This window comes from Limulus polyphemus, unplaced genomic scaffold, assembly GCF_000517525.1.
Source record: "Limulus polyphemus unplaced genomic scaffold, Limulus_polyphemus-2.1.2 Scaffold2272, whole genome shotgun sequence".
Taxonomy (NCBI): Eukaryota; Metazoa; Arthropoda; class Merostomata; order Xiphosura; family Limulidae; genus Limulus; species Limulus polyphemus.
This window is the reverse complement of record NW_013667882.1, coordinates 163,748-185,132: the sequence shown is the minus strand read 5'-3', so window position 1 is coordinate 185,132 and position 21,385 is coordinate 163,748. Positions and strand designations below refer to the sequence as shown.

At 30.2% G+C, this 21,385-nt stretch overlaps 1 protein-coding gene across 1 annotated transcript; it reads left to right on the top strand.

Annotated features, from left to right (window-relative positions):
• The first annotated feature begins 449 nt into the window (after window positions 1-449).
• On the top strand, window positions 450-20,410 carry LOC111087538 (sorbin and SH3 domain-containing protein 2-like). The gene is made up of 16 exons (XM_022394497.1): window positions 450-531; window positions 1,855-2,050; window positions 2,977-3,170; window positions 4,386-4,461; window positions 4,962-5,015; window positions 5,736-5,812; window positions 6,941-7,020; window positions 7,693-7,821; window positions 9,300-9,414; window positions 10,282-10,377; window positions 10,974-11,094; window positions 11,997-12,048; window positions 14,898-15,000; window positions 15,181-15,278; window positions 17,528-17,695; window positions 19,891-20,410. Coding segments are annotated over exons 3-16 (1,203 nt in total). The 5' UTR covers window positions 450-531; window positions 1,855-2,050; window positions 2,977-3,137; the 3' UTR covers window positions 19,892-20,410.
• Window positions 20,411-21,385: the final 975 nt, after the last annotated feature.

Sequence of the window (21,385 nt, the reverse complement as noted above, 5' to 3'; positions counted from 1 at the left end):
ATGTGACCTCCTTGTTCTATACTACACACACACACACACATATATATATATATACTCATGTATCTCTGTAAACTACTTGTACCTGAGGGTGACAATATCTTGTCAAAACGTCGTACATTTATAATAAAGTTTTTGATTACCAAGTCAAGCCGTCTCAAAACTTTTATTTAATATAATACTTTATATCTATTAGAACTCTAACTTTTTTTTTTCTTCTACGTTCTCATGCCCTCATCCCCGCTTTATTGACCATCGTTTACAATTTTGTAATCTCGCATAAATGTAGAGGTATAAATTTAAAGGCCTTAGTACTTATTTCTGACCCTCTAGTGGTAAATTCTCCAGGTAGTATTATACTGTTAGTGTTAGTACTTTGATTTTTACATATTACTTATCACATTTTTCTCTTGGCAAGTCGTGAAGTACATTGTACAACAAGTATAAGATATCTAATGTTAAGTAGTGGAAAATGCGGCTGTATATTTTTTTCCCAACACACTGACAATTATTTTAATTGTCTTATCTTAGGCTGTGAGTCTTTACACTTAGTTTTTAAGTATTTTTTATCGTGAAGGAGATGGGGGGGGGGGGTCAGGTAATTCATGCTTAGGCCAACTCCTTTCTGTCCGGCCTTACAGAGGGAGTTATGCCAAAAATATTTTCAACTGATGATGTTTTTTGCGTGTGTTCAGAGTTACTTCCATATCGTGATGGTCTCTTACATTAGCCCCCTATTATTCTTATGAAATCCTAGTGAAGGAGAGGTGGGGTGAGATGGTCAGGAACACTTCCTTACAACGCGGAAGTTTAACCCGTGACATAGGAAGCGGGGGGTGGGGTGCTACTTTTCAATCCGCTTCTTCAAAAATCCATCAAAATTATGAAAATTACTCACGGGAAAAGCAGGAGAATGCATAAAATTCAATCCCAGGGTTCTAAGGCGAGCCCTGGATTCCGTTTTTGGCGCACATTCCGTATGTTTTCTTGGTCGAATAAACTTGCCCCCCCCCTCCTCCCTCATAATTTTCCTCCTACACTATTGTTAATTAACCACAAATGCTATTTTTATCCTTTTAATTGACGCTTTTCTGTTTTCTTAATATTGACTTTCTATCTAAATATAAAGGTAAAATATAAATATAGAGAGGAAAGTTAGTGTTTCTGATGGATGAAATGGAATATATGGTAAAGCAATGCAAAATTTTTGTTTTAAAAAGAATTGATCTTTCCAAGAGTGCCCCATTTTTTTACTTTGGAATTTGAATCTGTCAGAGAGAGAGAAAGAAGTGAAATAAAATAAAATTCTAATATTTTATTAAATATCATTTTACGGTTGTTTTAGTACAAGTTACAACTTTTACAGTAAGGACGAATAATCATAAAGTAAACTCAAAACAAAATAATTTTACTATGCCAAGTTGAAGTTTTGAAGAAGAATAGATCATCATTCAAAAGCATTTACTTGTTAAAGGTCTTCACTGGTAGCTAATATTTTTTATGTTGTGTACTTTTCTGCATTATGTTGTGATGATATTAATTTTTATGTTGTAATTTGAAATGTGCCACTGGTTGAGCTAAGGTAAAAATTAAAATAAACTATATTTGTTGCAGCAAGTATTATTGAAGTACATGTAGTATTTGTTAAAGTAACTTGTGTGATTAAGATGACCTGTTATGACAGACATATTATCATTCTTCTTGTATCCAGAAAAAGACACAATTTTTATTATGATACTGTTTTACCATGTGAAAAAGAAACGTGAAGTTCATTGTTTGTTTCTTTTTTTAAAAAACACTTTTCTTTCTGATCTCGTGAACACTTACTTCAAAAACTTTTTGTGCTTGATATTCTAGGTAACAAATCAAAAGCCAATCATACCAGATGCAAGTTTCACTTTGGAAGCTGTGAGAAGCTTTAATTTCAAAAACTGTCCTGAACCTACACCTGTAATTGAGAATTCTGAACAAAATCCAGCAACCCAACTGAAGAATTTGAGTTTATCACAAACTTACTTGCTACCAAAAGTGACTTTACTTCAGAAGTTTCCAAGTATGAATTATATATAAAATTATTACAACAGGCAAGGAATGTATATTGACAAATGCATACACAGGCACAGCTTGAAAGCCTAAATGAACTGAAAATTAAACCCTGAGATGATAAGTGTTTTTCACATCATAGACAATTGTGTATCATATAAAGCTAAAGATCACAAACATTGAGAGTACCCTACTGGTGAATCAATGCATTATAATAATCAATAAATAAAAATAGTATATTAAACTATTTCTGTTTATTACTGTTAATTTTCAGTTCCGATCAGAAGTTAATGATAATTATAGTAGAGACATGAATGAAGTTACACATATAATCATTAATAGTCTTTTGATTTTTTACCTAAAATATCTCGCATCACTTAAGTGCTGAAACTTTGAAAGTTAGTAAAAATAAAATAACTGTATATATATATTTTTTTTCTTGTGTACATGGTATATTAAATCTATCATTATAATATTTCATCTTTCTCAATGTGCAATGTATGGGTATATTGAGAAAGATTTTCAAAAATAAGTAGAGAGAGAGAAATATTTGTTTTCTTGTTCTAGAACTCGTTTAAGAAATATTTGTTTCACCCACTACATCACAGATTTTTGAAGATTGCAACTACATTTCTTGATTATTAATATTTTTTTTCTGGATTCTTTAGGTTAAGTAATTGTTGTCTGAAGTTGAAGATTGTTTTATCTTTGTCTAACAATTCTGAATACTGACTTCAAAACATAAACAGAAATGGTATTTTGGTATGAAGAATATATTTGAAAGCAATTTACGTTGCATGTGTGTGTGTGTGTGTATACAGAAGGATCATTGTTTGGATAGATGTTGTTTTTTTTCTCTATCTTTTATGTTTGTATTGCAAAGCACAAGATCTTAGTTTTCTTTCAAATTTGGTGTTGTGATTTTATTTTTTACAGAAGAGTATCGTACCAGAGATAAAGTTCTGATAGATAGAAAAGTTTTGGTGAATGAGGACGAGGAATATAAAGATGCTTATTATGACATTCCAACACAAGATGTCACCTCAAGCACAAGAACCATTAAAACACCACCAAAATATGAGTTCACAACTGGATGTATGGAAAAAGAATTTCCATTGGAGTTACAAACAGTAAATGTTTTGGATTAAATAGTACTGTAGATAGCTATCTAGTTTTTTTGGCTAACATTATACACTTTTGACATTCAGATACACTGATATCCAAAAGGTATTCAAAAGTTTCTGCAAAACTGCAAATTGAGAACTGTTAAGTGAAAAATAAACAAAGGTGGACAGATAAATTAAGATCTTTCTTCAATGATATGTTTGTGACAAACATGGCTATTTCTCAACCTTCTTTTTCTTGGTGCTGGAGTGAGAGGCTTTTTTACACACGTCTACAAAGGACAAAGACAGCAAGAATTATCCTATATAACTCTTTCCAAATTAAACAATGGAGCCAAGTACAGAATCTTCATACATCACAGACTATTCCAAATAACATTTAAGGGGAAGGAAGTTACAATTTGTACAAGTATCTGTATTACCTCTTGAGATGCCATCCAGGAAGTGTACATCAACACAGGGCCAAATTGGTACAAGTTTCTATTTGCTAGCTAATATCATATGTAAATTTTCCTAAGTAAAATGATTAGCACATGTTTATGACTTTTGTGGTATCTGTTTCACAAGAGTGGCATAACTACATGCAGAACACTGCATGAAAAATTAAAAAAAAATATGTAAATATACATGATTAAAGATACATTCTAGACTAATTAAGGAAGGGTGAAATTCATAGCTGTTTCAACTATGACACACTTATATCAATAAACAGCTTGCATATATTAAACAATAGAGAGTGCAATTAATATAAAATTCTGAGTTTACTTTTGTAGAAAAAAATGCACATATCTTAATTTCGAACATGGCGTTAGTGAAATGAAATGGTATTGTATGGCAGGTGAGCTTGTATTTGATACCTTTACATAAAACCTCGTGATGATTATGGATGTAAATGCAGTTTTATACACTGTAGTTTTTAATGTGACTATTCAACTTACACCTAAAAGTAGTTTACCAGGGTGTTTGTTCAGTTTTTGAAGTTAGTAATGAGAAATGTTACTTTTTTTAAGACATCATATGTGAATCATGATATGAAAGTAATAACGAACTTAGTAATCCATAGTGTTTAACCAATAGTTTTAAATTCTTTATGTCCTTAGCCTTTGTGTAGTTACATGTGGGAAAATCGTTTTCCAAAATTAGTGTCACTATGCAAGTTTTTTGTGCTGAGGTTTTGCTATGCAAAGAAACTCGCTGAATGTATTTCTTTCTGTTTTTCAGAATGTTAAAGAGAATTGTGGAAGTGATTGGCACAAACCGGTGTTCCGATCCCTACACAGATTTGGCCAAACGAATTGTAAGTTAGTATAGAAAAAGTTTTAGATTGATATACTAATTTAAGCCAAGTTTTTAATTTTGTGGTTGTATCTTTTCATCTAATCCTTTAAAATTATTTACTAATTTGCTTGATTTAAAGAATTATACAATTTAAAATTTGTTCCAGTGACAATGTTAAAGGACATCTACTTTTTAAATGATTCCTTAATAATATTAAGCCTTACCTAACAACAATGGTTCTACCACTTAGCATTATATTTTACTGAAGTAACAAGATACTGATGTTTTAAATATTCAGTTAATGAAATACACAATATTGGAATGTTTGATATTTTTTGCTTTCTAATGGTAGTTCCTACAACTTGATAAGACGTACAATTTGAAAATATTCTTAACTTACTGATATCAGGTTTCTTGCTTTTCTTATTCTGATGACAGTTACATAAAATGTACAAAAACGAACAGTATGAAATGTCGTATACATTTACCTCAGTTAGTGGATTTTATAAATTATTACAGATTGTTTTCCTTGTGTTGATGGTTACTCGTCTGAACCAGAATTGAACAGAAAAGGTAAGCACCATTTATTTATATTAATGCTCGCTTCTTGTAAATAAAAAAAACAACATATTTTTGTATTCTTTCTTGAAACATAATTATATCACACAACACAAAATATCTTGCATGATAATTATCATATTTTTAAAGAAGTTCAAGCTTCATAATTAATGGAAAAATGAATTTCAATTCACTCATAATTATTTTAAATGCTTGCTAATGTAACTGAATTTGTTTTTTACTAAACAAGATGGGCCCGGCATGGCCAGGTGGTTAGGGCACTCGACTCGCAATCTGAGGGTCGCGGATTCGAATCCCCTTCCCACTAAACATGCTCACCCTTTCAGCCGTGGGGGGTATTATAATGTGACGGTCAATCCCACTATTCGTTGGTAAAAGAGTAGCCCAAGAGTTGGCGGTGGGTGGTGAAGACTAGCTGCCTTCCCTCTAGTCTTACACTGCTAAATTAGAGATGGCTAGCGCAGATTGCCCTAATGTAGTTTTGCACGAAATTCAAAAACAAACAATCTTAACCTCTACTGTGTTTTATCCCAGTTGGCCAGAAGATAGTCCTGGTATTTGGTGAAAGGTCTAATTGGCATTGGATATAGTAGACATATTACACTCTACTTTACTATCACTTAGACGTTTTTATTAATAATAGACCATAAATTTAGTATTTATAATATGCATTTTAACTTGGTTTTATTTTGGTACTTTTAAATCTCCTAACAGTTTTTCCAAACAATGCTCAGAATTCTTTGGAGGAACAGTTTTATGATCTTCTTAGTTCTTCTTCAGAAGATGATGAGGTAATTTTTTTTAAAGTTTGAATTAAAGTAGAAATAAATAAATTTGTTACACTAAAATACTAGAAAGTGAGAGGTGACCTAAATGAACCTTTAGTGCAGTGGTCTTCAGTGTTTTTATCCCTTCCATGGACCCTTTCAAGAACCAAAGACAATCTTACACACCCACATACTCACAGGTTTATCAACGGAAGCTGATCTTATATGTCTGGAACTGTCACTAACATAAATAAGTAAGTTAATGCAATTTTCAAATAAAACATTATTTTTATCTAACTGAATATAGTATTGTTGTTGTTGTTTTAACTATAATAAGGAAACAATCTTTACCATCACAGGTCATCTTGAGACAGACCATTAGATCTGTAGGGGGTCTGCAAATCTCAGGTTGAGGATTAAAGTCCTAATGTATTTTGTATCTGAATGTAAATAAATTCTGTAAAACAGGAACCAACTGAGAATCATTTCTGTACTTCTTGAAAGAGTTTTCACGTGTTTACTGTTGATCAGATGTCAGAACAAGTTACAATATCTTGAACTTTAAACACAAGTTTATACAATTTGTGTGGGTATATATGTACACATGTAGATCTATAAGTTTTTATGTTACATCATTCAGCCAACTTATTCTTTTACAATGTTGTTTAATATCTTTCCTTTATAGCAAATATTCAAAACTGCTACTGAATCTAAGCAACAGCTATTGTTTTAGAATATTTTTTTTTCGATTCGTGTATTTATCATGTTGATGATTTTTACTCATTTTATTTTATTGTCTTTTAATAAATGAAATTCTCATAAAAAAGATGATATATGTAAATATGTATTTTTATAATGTGTGATTATTTTTGATAAAATGTTTTATTTCCTGCATTAAGTCACCTAAAATTTTTTTACTTACCTTCTCTGTTTTATTATTCATTTGTATAAATATAATATTTCATTATTTTGTCTAAAAATCAAATAGCTTAGAAAGAGTGCATGAAATTTTAAAGAATAACTTAATTTTAAATATTTACTTTTATATTTCGTTTGTGCAAAAATTTTACTTCACAGTATTTATCAGTTGTGTGAAATATTAGATTTTTCACTTCAAGTTTAATAGTCAAACTTATGTTATTGAATCTTTAGTTTAAATGGCATCGAGGAGAGGAAGAATGCCAAAAGCCAATAAAAGAGTTGGATATGAGAAGACAAAAAGATAATTTCATGTAGGTTTAAATTATTTTTGGTATATAATAATGGATACTAAAGGTTTTCATATCTCCATGAACTATAATCAGTCCTACATTGCTCTCCCAAAACATTTTATATTACAGCTGAAATAAAAAAAATTGTTTTTCTCAAAATTGACAGATTTTATGGAATGTTTCTATAGATTAGATTATTACATTGTATCATTGAATCTATTATTTTAATTCTAAATTTAAAAAATATATACATATAACATATATGTATATATATATATATATATATATATACATTAAGCTATTAAGTTAACACGATTTTTATCATCTACCAATTAGTGCTAGCAACAGCAAGCATGACATACCATGCAGTTGATTAATCAGATGTCACAGTCTACTAATATGGTAATTGTGCTATTTACATATGAACTTCAGAAACAGTTTTTAAAGTAATTAAGGCTAAAAGTAGATGCTTAAATTGTTGTTTACAGAATTAGATATCACATATTCTGTTGCACTTTTGAGAGAGAGAAAAAAATAATGAATACATTTTACAATTCACTCACCAGTGTAAGGTTCCTTAAAAACACGAGGCCTTAAGCAGTTGCCTGTCTTGCTTGTGTTTAAAGCTGATAATTGATAGACTTCTACCAATTACTCTCAATTATCATAGCAATTTTCTTTACTTTTTTAAAGGTCATTGCCTCTAAAACCCTTAGCTCAATATGACGATCTCCACGAATCTTCAGTCACACTACCACGTAAGACTTCTGAGGTTTGTGGTATAGCTCATGTGCTTTTCAATTTTACAGCCAAGACTCCAAGGTGAGATTTATTAGTCCCAATTTCTCTTCTTTTCAATTAATTATCGTAAATTACATATGGTAATTAATGAAAGAACACATGCCACAGTGTAAACATTTACCAATAGGGCAAAATAATTACAACCATTCATTTAAATAAAGAGGGATTTATAATTGAATTACTCAACAACTTTAGCAAAATGAGAAGTTTATTTTCTTAACTATCTGTTACAAGAGTTAATTTATAAAAATGATGCCCCTGCTTTTTCCCTCATCTCAAATTATTAAGGTATTTCTTTCAAATTCTGCCTCACACTTGAATATTGCTTATAGCTTAACTTTTGTTTTTTACCAGTCAGTAAGGGATTTTTAATTGTTTACATAGAATATTCTGGCTGTTTATTAGAGTCAGTGGTGAAATTTTAATTGTATGCTGTATTATACAATTATTTTATTACAGTCAAACTCCACTTTTCTCTGTTTTCATTCATGGCTCATCTTGCCTGTCTTTTGCCATATTAGACATTTTTTTCCTGATCTTTGTGCAAGCAATAAACTCTCAATGTGCTATTCAAAGCCAACACTTACTGGTGTGTGAATGTTCTCCTTTTTTTCTTATAACTTAAAAACTCTTGTCTTGTACATGTTAGGTCTAAAACTGTTGTATAAGTAAGAAATGGATGCAAATAAGGTTGAGGAAAGTACTGATTCTTTGAAGGATTATGGGAAATGTCTTGTAATACATTTATCATTTTCTTACATCTTTTCGAAGTCACTGACCATTACATGGGTGCCAGGTGGTGGAGTATGAGGGGCATTAACAATGTTTTTGTTTTTTTAAAGTTATTGATATTGAGTCATTTCACTAGATATGTGTTGAGCTTTAGATATAAAGCTATACCTTAGGAAGCTTAGGTCAAATTCTTATAGTTACTACAAATATAACAGATTATTTATCCTGCGACACATGAAGCCTAACTTTAAGCATAGATGATGTTACGTTTCACCATATGTGTTTATGATAAAGATAAGTGAAATTTCTAGTTTCATGTAATCCATAAAACAAATTAGTACATACACGTTAGAATTTGTAGTCAGAGTTACAAGGTGGCATAATAAAAACTAGAAAGTTTTATGTCCATTCATCCTTTATTTCTAAATTTGTCAGTGAACCTCTGGGGACAAACCTTTCAAATGTCCTTGGTACAGTTGACTCAGTATTCCATCCATGTGCATAAATCTGACCCAGTATTAAACATATACAAAAAACAATTCTTCAATATTTAACTATTAGTTTTCTGATTGACATAAATCCACACAATATCTGAAAATAACAAGAAGTGTTTATGAGTGTATTTCATGGGAAGATACAAATATCACATAATGCATACCACACACATAAAGTAATGTTACAATCTATATTGTATTGACCAACTCTTTGCAAGTATGCAGATAAGTAACGAAACTTGAAACAATAGCTAAAATTTCATTCCTTCACAGAGAGCTGTCCTTGAACAAAGGGGATACTGTGTATATAAACAAGAAAATCGATAAGAATTGGTATCAGATTGAATACCATGGAAAGACTGGCATTTTTCCTGTGAAATATTTAAAGGTAAAATTTTATAAAATTGACAATAGATGATTTTATTGTTGTTGTTTTTTGTTTTCTTTATAGCTTTGAAGAATTATTTGGTTTGTGTGAAAACTTAATCTTATAAATTCTAAATACTCTACAATGATTGGAATGAAAAATATTTGTGTAATTATAACAGGTTTTCGGGAAAACTTTCTATTTTCAGTCATGATGCTAGAAAAACACATAGACCTTTGAAAGTGCTCGGGTTATAGGGTTTTTATTCATTTCTATTTACAGTCTTATTGTGATATGTGTAGATATTCATGTTAAAAGACTAATAATAGTTTCAAACGTTTATGATTGATAAATAGAAATTTTTACACTGCATTTTTATAATTATATTTTTCAATTTATACCTGACAGCATAATCAACATATATAAAAATGTTTGGTTTCAACATTACACAAGTTTTTTTTTTTTTACTTATTTATTGAAACTGGATTAAGTCAAACAGAAAATGTTATATAAAATTATAGTTTGTTATGTTTCTGTAACTGATATTTTTCTGGACTCACTAGTGCAATGATTTTTCACACAAGTTTAATGTTCATTGATTGTATATTAAGCCTAGAATATTAATGTTTACAATAATTAACATTGGCGCTACTAATATTAGAATTACTTACTGTCCTTAGTTTAACTAAATTTTAAATTTAAGATGGTCTTAAACAATTATTGGATTTACCAAAAAATTAAATTTTAGAGGATGAATGCAAATTGTCAAGCATTTTGTATAAAATTAATCTATTATCCCAAAAAATTAAGGTTTTAGATTGTCATAAAGAAACAATATTTTGTGAAAAATTACAATGTTTTTATATCAGTCTCTTTTTTTTTTTCCAGGTCATACCACTAGAACCTCAGAAAGCCATAGAAGGGAGGGCAATAGTAAAGCTCAACTTTAGTGCTCAGACTTCTATGGAACTTTCTCTGCTGAAGGTAATTTCAAGAGTTTTTTAAACTAAAGTTTGAACTAGTTACATATAAGTTCTTTAAAGATTTTTTTTCCCATGGATTTTCTTGCTACATTTGTACAGAATAGACTATGTTTTTGATACATTTGCCAGCTTTTTTTTCTCTAAGTTAGGGTTAAATGATTAGGGTTTGATTATTTCTGTTTTACTTTAAAATAGTACATTAAATAATTATTTCAAAATTTTATTTCAAATTTTATCTAAATGTAAGCTTTTTGCTCTTACATAAATCATTACAATAAACTTGGTTTGTCAAAGTACATATGCTTGTAGTTGAAAACATTTTTGATTATATTTACTTGATATGTACAATACACTTTGTGATTAGTTATAGTAAATTTTAACGAAAAAATGCACAAAGACAATATAATAAGTAATGATTTAGATATGAAGCTCAAATAGTGTACTTCTAATAAAGCACTGTCATTAACGCTTCATCTTTAATAAATATCACAAATGGTAGTCATGGGCTCTCTCACAACTTCTGTAAGAAACTGAATATATTAATTTATATACGTCCAGTCTAGAACTGGTCTTGATATTTACATATATCTGTTTAAGGGAGAAACTGTTATTTTGACTGGAAAAGTGGATCAGAACTGGTATGAAGGAAGAATTGGATACAAGAAAGGCATAGTGCCATCTGCATACTTGGAAGTATTATGTGAACCTAAAGATATGAGTGAGTTTGGGAAATCAGTTTCATGAAAATGTCGGATTAAGTGTAACGGGCTATACCAGAATGATTCATTCATAACATTTCCATCACTCAACATAACATAGTTGCATCATTCACTCATTGGTTTTAAGTCTGTTAAATCTTTATTAACAATCAGACTAACATTCATATATCCCAAATATGAGCTCAAAATAATTAATTTGTATCAGAAATGTTATTGTTTAGCACAACTCATACAAGCTTAAACATTCAACTTGTGTAAGTTTTAACTTGATGTTCTTACAAGAATTAAAGTGATGTAAAAATTGACATACATCTAAACTAAAGATTTGGAACCATTATAGGGTATATCATAATTAGACAAGTATATTGTTTTCCACACTTACAGTTTAATAGTATATTATAACTACGGATTGTTAGAATATAAACCATGTCTAGAGTTTGTGGGTATTTCGCAACTACACATAGTTACTTATTCAGGTGTTACCTAATAAAATTGAGAGAATGGTTTCACTTAGATAAAATATCTGAACTTAGAAAAATTAAATGATTAAATAAAATAATAGTACTTCTCAGCAATGATTACTTAAAACAGTTCTATGGAATTGTTCATGACTGAGTGTTATCATTCTTGCTGAATAACTTGCTCCATATGATGTGTTGTTCTGGAAGTACGAATTCCACATATTACAACACATATGATGTTTAGTTTGAGCAGCAAATCATGCTAGCTTTCTGAACATTTCTGCAATTAATTATTTAGAGTTTGATATAACCTTGCACGATAAAGTTATAAGATTGAGAGAAAAAGTCTATCTGAACTTATTCATTATTCCAACTAAGCAAATGCTCTATTTCATTGAAATAGGTCAGAATGCTTAAAATTGTAATAATTTTACTTCCAGATGATGGTTCTTTACCTCCAGAATCACTTGGCCTTACTTCGAATTCTAAGTAGTAAGTAAGACAGGTTTGGAGTTCTTTAAACATCTGTTTTTATTAAAATAATTGTCAGTTTTCTTTATTTAGAATTTCAATAGCTTTTAATTGACAATGCAGTGGTCAGTTTTTTTTATTTAAAATTTCAGTAGCCTTTAACTGACAATGCAGTGCCAGAATGCTACAAGTTCTTGAAATACATATAGAATGATAGGTTTCTTTTTTGTGAGTGTAAAACACTTCAAGTAAACTTGAATAAAGTACATTGTTTGTTTTTACCATAGATTTAACCAAGTAAATTGTATTTTCATGTATTTTATTTTCTCTCTATTAAGTATGATTTTATATTTATTAATTGCCACATTAATCTTTAGAACAAAACTTTTTCAGGAATTAATGTTAATGCAGCCCTATCAAAATTAGAAACATTCGTTTTACAGACTAGTAAAATATTTTTTTGGATTTTAAAGTAATTTAACTACGACATGATTTCACTGGAATAATTATGAAACCTACAGCTTGTTTTAAACCTTGCATGCTTGACTAAAGAAGTTATTCAGATTGTGAACCATTTTTAATCAAGGTCATGCCAAGAAATTTTCAAAAAGAAAAATCTGTATGTATACATTACATATTTACATTTAAGTATATAAGTTTAAAAAAACATTTTATTAGTTCTTTACCTCAAAACTATTTACAATTTACAAAACAATGTCATTATTTCAAAGTTATATAAAAAAAAGTTCCAATTTATTTTTGAAAAAAACTTTTGTAGAGGAAGTTCACTGTATATATATAATTTGTAGAGGAAGTTCACTATATATATAATTTGTAGAGGAAGTTCACTATATATAATTTGTAGAGGAAGTTCACTATATATATATAATTTCTCATATGCTGTGTTCTCATGTACATATCTTCAGCAGGCAGCCCGGCATGGCCAGGTGGTTAGGGCGCTCGACTCGCAATCTGAGGGTCGCGGGTCCAAATCCCTGTTCCACCAAACATGCTCGCCCTTTCAGCCATGGGGGTATTATAATGTGATGGTCAATCCCATTATTCGTTGGTAAAAGAGTAGTCCAAGAGTTGGCGGTGGGTTGTGATGACTAGCTGCCTTCCCTCTAGTCTTTCACTGCTAAATTAGGGATGGCTAGTCCAGATAGCCCTCGTGCAGTTTTGGGCGAAATTCAAAACAAACAAGAGTTGCTATGGATCATGTAATTAATGTATTAAGAAATACATACTAATTATTCTAATAATTTGAAATAGCCATGTATTACTACAAATTTAATACCTTATGTTACAATTTGTAGAATTAGGTATAGTACCAATCTATAATAAAGTTGTAAAAGCAAACCACAGTATTAAGTATGATTCCTTAAATTAATGATAATTTTTTTCATCTTTGAACTGATACTGCTGTTTTAAATTTGACCTATGGAATATTTTCATGATAAAATATTAAATTCAGTGCATATCTATTGTAAAAGAAGGGTCGGATGTAATTAGTTGTTATTCCTAAACCTAAAATTTGTAAGTTGATCATATAGAAATTGGCATATATTTTAGTGGCAACCTTGATCAAGAGGCCAATTTCCCATATAAAACTTTACATAAGTTTTAGGGGGTTCAGTCTCCTGCTGTGAAAAAGAAATCAAATTCCCAAAATATTGTTATGAGGTTAATGAAAAGTCTTCCAAAGTAAGGCTAGTTTTGCTCAGGACCATTACATTTTGACTTAGATTTGCACTGTTTCAGAAATATTTAATAAATTAATCCAAAAAATATGGTATTCTAAGATTGTCCTGATTTTTCTCAAAGTAGTCTGCAGAAACTGAAAGAAAATAGAAGGAATCTTGAGATACTGTATTAACAAATCAAGCCATGTTCTCTCTACTTTTGACTGATTCTTTACACAAAAGATACTTCTTTATTGTCATATACAGAATATAATGTTTATGGTTAAAACATTTCATCAGGTTAACCTGGCATCATCAAGTACAACAACTACAAGGAATGAACCGGGTTAGCTATCGTAACCACAGATATTATATTCTGTATATCTTACAGTAAACAAGTTTTACATAACAGGGGACTTCCTCTAATTATTTAATCACAAACTTTATTGCATTAAATAACACGAGCAAGGTTAAGTCTAAATACATGGACAAGTGTTTGTGTCTTGGCTGGGAAGAGAGAGAGTTTTATTGATGCTCTTTCACTAGTGTAATAATTCTAGCTCACAAGTGCTGGAACTAAAGTTTCACTACACACAATCTATGTGCTTAAAGATTTCTTTCAGTCTGGCTGACAAAGAATTTCTATCTGCTTTTCAAACAAGGGTGCATCAATATATACTTCATAAATGCTTCTGTGTATCTCTTAAAATGCTTCTAAGCAAGGATGCTTTGTTTATCTCTTAAAATCCTTACAAAACAAAGGAAAACATTACATTATATACAACTCTCCCTTCTCAGGCATACATACTATCCATATGACTTGGACCACTACTTTAAGTCATAGTGTAGCTCATGCTACAGTGATCTCTTCAAAGGAAAAACATGTGGGACAACCCCATGAATATTCAGGATGAGAGAAACTTTGTAGTTCCCTTTGCCGATATTCGATATTAAAAGTAGACTTGCAATACTGAAAATTTAAAAGTTATCTAGCAGCTAAGGGGTAGAAAACACATATGGTATGCCCACATATTGCAGGAAGCACTGCGATTGGTTTGGCCATTTCATTTATTAATAAATTGTAGTCCTAAATAATTATCAGATTAATGCTTATATCATTTTTTGTGTAGTTTAAGGGTAAACCTAGATACATTATTAAAGAGCTGTTAACTTGTGTATATTTTCTAGCACAATAACTCTGAATGGCTTTATTAGTCCATCGGAGAATACAAGCTACGAAAGAGGTCATATAAATCTCTGTTCTCAAGTTGAAGTAGCATCTATGAAAAAGGTAAGAGGATCTTTTATATAGTGTTAGTTAATACTTTTCCAAATATTACTTTAAATTAATAATTCAGTATCTTGTTACACAATTTTCAGGTCTCTTAAAGTGACACGAATATTCAATTTATCACATATGTAGGTGTAAATATTTTAAAACATTTCAACTGTACATTGTTTTATCTTTCAGAAAACTCATGTCAAATCATCAGGTAACCCTCCACAAGAAGAAACAATACATCCTGTAAAGGAAACCATGCAAGTGAACACTGATGCTGAACCTCTCTTGTTAGTGAATAATACGTATTAGTCAGTAGTAGTAGAATCTGGTAACTTGTCTAGTTCTGAAGAATAGTTTGGAAACTAACAAAATATTGTGTAGTAAATGGGATAATGCTGTCACTTTGGAAACAGCAGATTGGAAGTTTTATATGTCATATTATCAGCATTATATTATCATAGTTAGTAAGCAAAGTGCTAGAATATTATTCTGTAGATTAAATTACAGTTCTATTCGTATGTGATACTTCCTTCATGTTTTATGTGTGGTATAGTATTTTAATGTAGTTTTATTTGTATTATATCTAACATTATTTTATTTCAATTATAGAGTGAATGTATTAATTTATTATTTTGTATCTTCATAAACATCAATTGTTGATTGTAGTCTTGGTAACATTCTGCTACTTGATTCCATGCTGAAACAGTAATGTGTGTCATAGCAAGTTATCTGGGATGCCACGCTCGTCTGAAGTTAAACTGTCGGAGTTGTTTAATAGATTTATATTGGGCCCAAGAAGTTTCTAGGAAAGGTGTTTTTTCTTGTAAACTGATGTTACATTGTTCAATGAACAATAAATGTACAACAGTAATTGAATCCAACAGCTAGTGTTAATGTGTTCCATAATTAAGGTATACTCTATTGCTTCTTCCATTGACAATATTGGTTGGAATGTTTAGTATATCTAGTTTTATTATTTTTGATTTGTTCTAATTATAACTTATTATAGATTGTTTTGCATTTTAGCTTAATATATATAGTTAGGACTAACCTAAATCTCCTAATCTGGCCAAACACTACCAGATATTATTGGGTTTATGTCCAAAAATGCTGTTAACAGTGAGGATACCGAACTAATTTTTATAAGTAAGAAAAGAATATTTAATTACATATACTCATTCCCGAGTTAATTCTTATTTTCCCTCAAAGTTTATAGCTTCCTCTGATTGGATGTTAATATTAATTTTATTGATCTAAGTATAGTGTATTTAAGTCTGTTATTTATTACATATAACCTCAATAATTGATTAAAAAAAAAGTACTTTTAGCTTTCTTTTAGTATTCAAACAAGACATCTGTTATGTCTTTGCCAATTACAGTTTTTCAGAAACATATTTGCTGAGTTCCATTACTGCTAGATATTTTACAGTAATACAGATTTTAAGTAAAGTAATTCTTCCTTTATGCATTTTTAATGAGATTATTGTTATGGAGGATTCTAAATTATTACTTGTTCATTTCTTACAAAATACTATTAATGTGTAGAAATCTTCATTGAAAATGTTTATATGTTGTGTTGTAACAAATGACAGATCCTTACGTTGGCCTTTCATGATTCCAGCTATTGAGGCAGCTTTTTAATGCTATGAAACTGTCAGACGGTCTAATAGTGGAAAAAACTTGAGGTTCTTTGGAAATTTATTATATTTAATTAAAAGTAAAAGAGATCAGGGTTATTAAGTTGTTTATAATAAAGAAATCATAGTTATTTAATCATTGACAAAAAAAAGTTTAAAGTTAGTACACAGAAGGAAAATCTAATTTGCAGAAAGAATATCAGGAAATTATTTTAAAGTCATTTATGTTCCTTAAATTAAAAGGTTGTTTAGAAAAAATATTAAAGTACATTTTTAAAGTCAAATTTATATGTTGAAAAAATTGAAGAAACTAAAGAATGAATTGTAACTTTGTGCCAAAACATTAAAAACTAGTTAAATACTTAGTTTAAGGTTCATTTATAACTGTTTAGAGCAGTATTTCTCAAACTCTTTTAATATCATTCACCCCTATAAGTTTTTCACAACAACTCACTCACCCCAGTTCGAAAAAAGACAACAAAAATACTAAATTCTTTATTATGACTGAAATATACATCGAACTACAACTGGAATGAATACAACAGAAAATAAATATATTTATCAAAGTTTAACTAGAATTAATAATAATAACTAATAACTTTTTTTTTCTGTTGAATTTGATGTATATTCGACAACATTCATTCACCCTGATTCTGATCTCGTTAAATTCTGGGTGAACCATTCACCCAGTTGAAAAGCACTGCTCTAGCTAGACAGAGTATCATTAGCATAGTCAGCTTTGTGATGATAAAAAAACATTTACTTTACAGTTACCTTCGGCAAAGAAATCTACTCTACAGATACTTTCTGCAAGTTAAAAAACAGTTTTCTTAGGAATATTTTGTAGTAGTTTAACACACTTATTTTTGCTATTTTTCATTTTACAAACTTGCATTCAGATGTCAAGCGATATACAGCTATACTCCACAATATAAGGATGAGCTACAACTTCATGAAGGAGACACAATCTTTGTGATGAAAAAGTACGATGATGGGTGGTACGTTGGTATCTCTGTACAAACTGGACTGTTTGGAACTTTCCCGGGAAATTATGTGGCACAAATCTGGTAAGTTTGGTTGAGTAAGTGCCAAGAACACTTTGTTTTTACATTCCAGCACTTAAACACTGTGAAGTGTCTTGATTAAGTTCCTTACTCTTTAGCATCTTATATAGTTCATGGCTGCATGGTAATTGTTCTTAATCACACTCATTGGTGAATTAATTAAGGTAGTTGAAAGTTTGGAGAAAGAAGTGCAGCAGTAAATGAGGGATGTTAGTAAATTATATATAACTAATTATAATTGGGATCTGGATATAATTTTTGCCAATTTTTTTGCAACAGAGCATATTCATTGGGTGTATCTTTTTATAATGCTAACTTACTCAAAGTACTAACACTAAAGGAAATTTAAAAAATATATAAAATGTGAAGGTGTGATATTATAAATCAGTTGTTTATACATAAATATTTGTGTACGTACACAGAGAAAGGCAGTAAAATATACAAAAGCTTATTCTCTTGGCTACTCACTCTTAAACATTTTCTTTATAAAAAATACAACACAACCAGCAAAAGCTAGTGAGAAATATACGTCAAATCATACATGTGTAATAAAAGCAGACACATTTCTAACAGTGATACTATTTGAGGAGAGTTGAAGGTTTTTTTTAAGTATTTATTTTTTTTATTGACTGGTTTGATGCAAGGTAACACTCTACATATATTATATCCATTGAATAGTTTTATAATTTTGCCACTGCTTAGCTAACCAGAACAGCAATCTCGAGGAGTCAGGTTAAGATACAACTTATAAATTTACTCTCTGAGAAATAGACAACAGAATGTTTATAGTTTCTACTTGAGATGACTTTGTCTTCTTCCACCTCCAATCCTACAAGGTTTTCATGTAATGGTTTTGCATATTCTAGTAGTTTCTGTTTTATAATTCATCCAACTCCTATGCTCTTGTAAAAGTGATCAAGAGTCCAAGTTAGTAAAATGAAGGGAAATTCCACACCTGTTAAGTTTCTCTTTTAATTTACCTGCAAAAGAAAGATAGTATGAATGTGTTTGAGGCATATTCCAACCTTATGAGTAAGGCAATTCAAAATTTTTTCATAAGCTTTAGTTTATTTAGAGTTTTTGTGAAATGTTACACAAAGTTTATCTGTGAATAGCTATATTTATTTGTTGAATTTTGCTCAAAGCTACTCGAGGGTTCTCTGTACTAGCTGTTCCTAATTTAGAAATAATAGACTAGAAGGAATGCAGCTAGTCACCACCAACTGTTGGGTTACTCTAAACAAATGATGGGATTTACCATCAAATTATAATGCCCCCATGGTTGAAAGGGCAAGCATTGTCGATGATGGGATTTGAAATCGCAACCTTCAGCTTGCAAGTTGAAAAGAATAATTAATTCAGAAAATACACTTGGAATAGCAGTATTTGTTGTTTTGTTAGTATAAAGCTACAAGAAAAGCTATTTGTACTCTGATGGGAATCAAACCCAGGATTTTTAGTGTTGTAAATCTGTAAACTTACTGTTGAGCTACTGGGGGATTATTATGCATAGACATTCCAAATTTTGAACTTATAGATTATAGGAAAAGCAGCTAGTTAATGGCACCCACCACCAACTTTTGGGCTATTCTTACCTGACCAAATGGTGAGATTTGACTGTCACTCTTATAGCACACCCATTACTGTAAAGTATGAGATGCAAACCATGAACCCTGGACTCACAGTATGAGTTAACCACTAAACTATGGCCAGCTCTTTCTTCATTAACAGTGAAAAAAAAAATGTTCAGCCTGTTCCCTTAAACAGGAGAGCTTTACTGAGTCTGTCAAAAAAAATCTTTGAGGTAAAGAATGGCGTATCAACTGGAATTTTACAATCAGTTTCAGCCTGAACATTTTGGTTTTCTCATTCTACCTGTAAAAAAATATTTCATTAATATTAAAGAAAAACAAAACTTACAGTCACTAGTTACTCAACAGCATGTGTACGTAACAATTCATTCAAGTAATATCTGTCTTTGTATTTTATGTGAAAGGTGTTTTTAAGTTATTTCAAAGCAAACAAGTGTTTAAAAATGAATAACATACAAATTTAAACTTTCCTAAAAAATACATTATCCAAGGGTGTCAGTTTTATTAGTTTCTTTAAATGCATACTGTAAAATATTAATTATAAATGGTGAAAACTAAATATTTATCAGATTGCTGATTGTGGTAGTTATTTTAACTTCTCACCAGAGCCATCGTACCCGAGACCAGAAGTTGTGACAGCATAAACCAACGAGGCTGGTAACGAAACAAGTTTGGTTCCCATCTCGCCTTGATACCAGTTTGAAATTTTTTATATATCATTCTAACATTGCATTAAACAAATAAAGTTGTACTTAAGATCACTGCAGTAGTTTAGAATGTACCGTAGATAACAGTGTTACACTGTACTTTCTTGTGTTAAAATAATCAAGAATGCTTTTCTCTCTCTGCAGTTTTACTGTAATTCTTTTCTTCCAATTTCTGATAATACTGAGAAAATTTGTATCTGTTTTAGTTCGTGTTATTATATAGTTTGACCAGTTTTTGGAAATTCCAACATTTTCTTTTTTTTTGAAAAGCAGGAGTTTGTTTTTTATAATGACTCTAAGATGTACTGAACAGGGAAATAATCATCAATGATAGTAATTAAGTCACGTAAGACAAAATAAATAAAAGAATTCATAAAAGAAGAGAGAATTCCAGCAATTTTGGAAAGTAGCCCTTCTGAATTTCTTATTTTGTGAATTAGTAACAGTATTAATTCTTATTGTATTTCACTAGTTTGTTCAGTTTTAAACTCCTTAGCAAAATGCCTAACAGTGTCTTTATTAAAATCTGGAAAATGTGTCACTATTCTCGTCTGCTTGTGCCACATGAAACCAAAGTTCAAAAGCACTGGTCCTATGTGCTTTGCAAAGGCACAGCAAGGATCTAACTAATTTAACTTTAGATAAAACATGAGAAATCAAACCATGTCACACAATTCCCAACATTCAGTATACAAGAACTGTGTTACACAAAGGCTGCTTGCAAGTCCCATGGATACAAAGGTCAACTTTCAAATAAAGTTGTGAACATAGTGATAAAATAAACTGAAATGTTTGAAACTTTATTTAACATAGATAAAATATTACAATAATATCACAATATTTATAATTATGATTGTGAAATATCTAAATGTCATGAAAGAGAAACAAAAAAAAAAACTCTAAAAAATCAATCTAAGTACCATGACTACAGGTTTTACCATATCACTTCCAACTTTGTTAAGAAATTTACATTCACAAAAGTGTTTAAGAGGTATAATAACAGATTTACACCAAAAATAATATAACAAACATGAAGCCCATTTTCTAACTATACATAGATGTGAGTATATTACTATTGGTATTACCGTGAAATATTTCTTGTTATGGCAGCACTTCTTAACAACTGCATTCCTATAAAGAAATCAGAAATGTCTCTCAGTAAGGCAAAATACAAAGGAAATAAATGCATAAGAAGTGTGAACAAAATAAACAACAACAAAAAATTGAATACGTACATGTATATATATATATTCAGGGGCATTGAGAGCCAACCCAGGTCCCGGGGTCAGTTATATCATTGGGCCCCTCTTTCATTCTATTTATTAACTTTTGCTGATTTTTCTTTTTAAAAGAAATTTAGATGATAAATTTCTTCATGAATCCATGAAAAAGCA

Bases quoted from the DNA above. Each gene is read 5' to 3' on its own strand.
- LOC111087538 (XM_022394497.1), top strand. From the start codon at position 3,138: ATGGAAAAAGAATTTCCATTGGAGTTACAAACA. The intron at 7,021-7,692 runs GTAGGTTTAAAT...ACTTTTTTAAAG, and splicing joins AGACAAAAAGATAATTTCAT to GTCATTGCCTCTAAAACCCT. The intron at 15,001-15,180 runs GTAAGAGGATCT...TTTATCTTTCAG, and splicing joins AAGTAGCATCTATGAAAAAG to AAAACTCATGTCAAATCATC.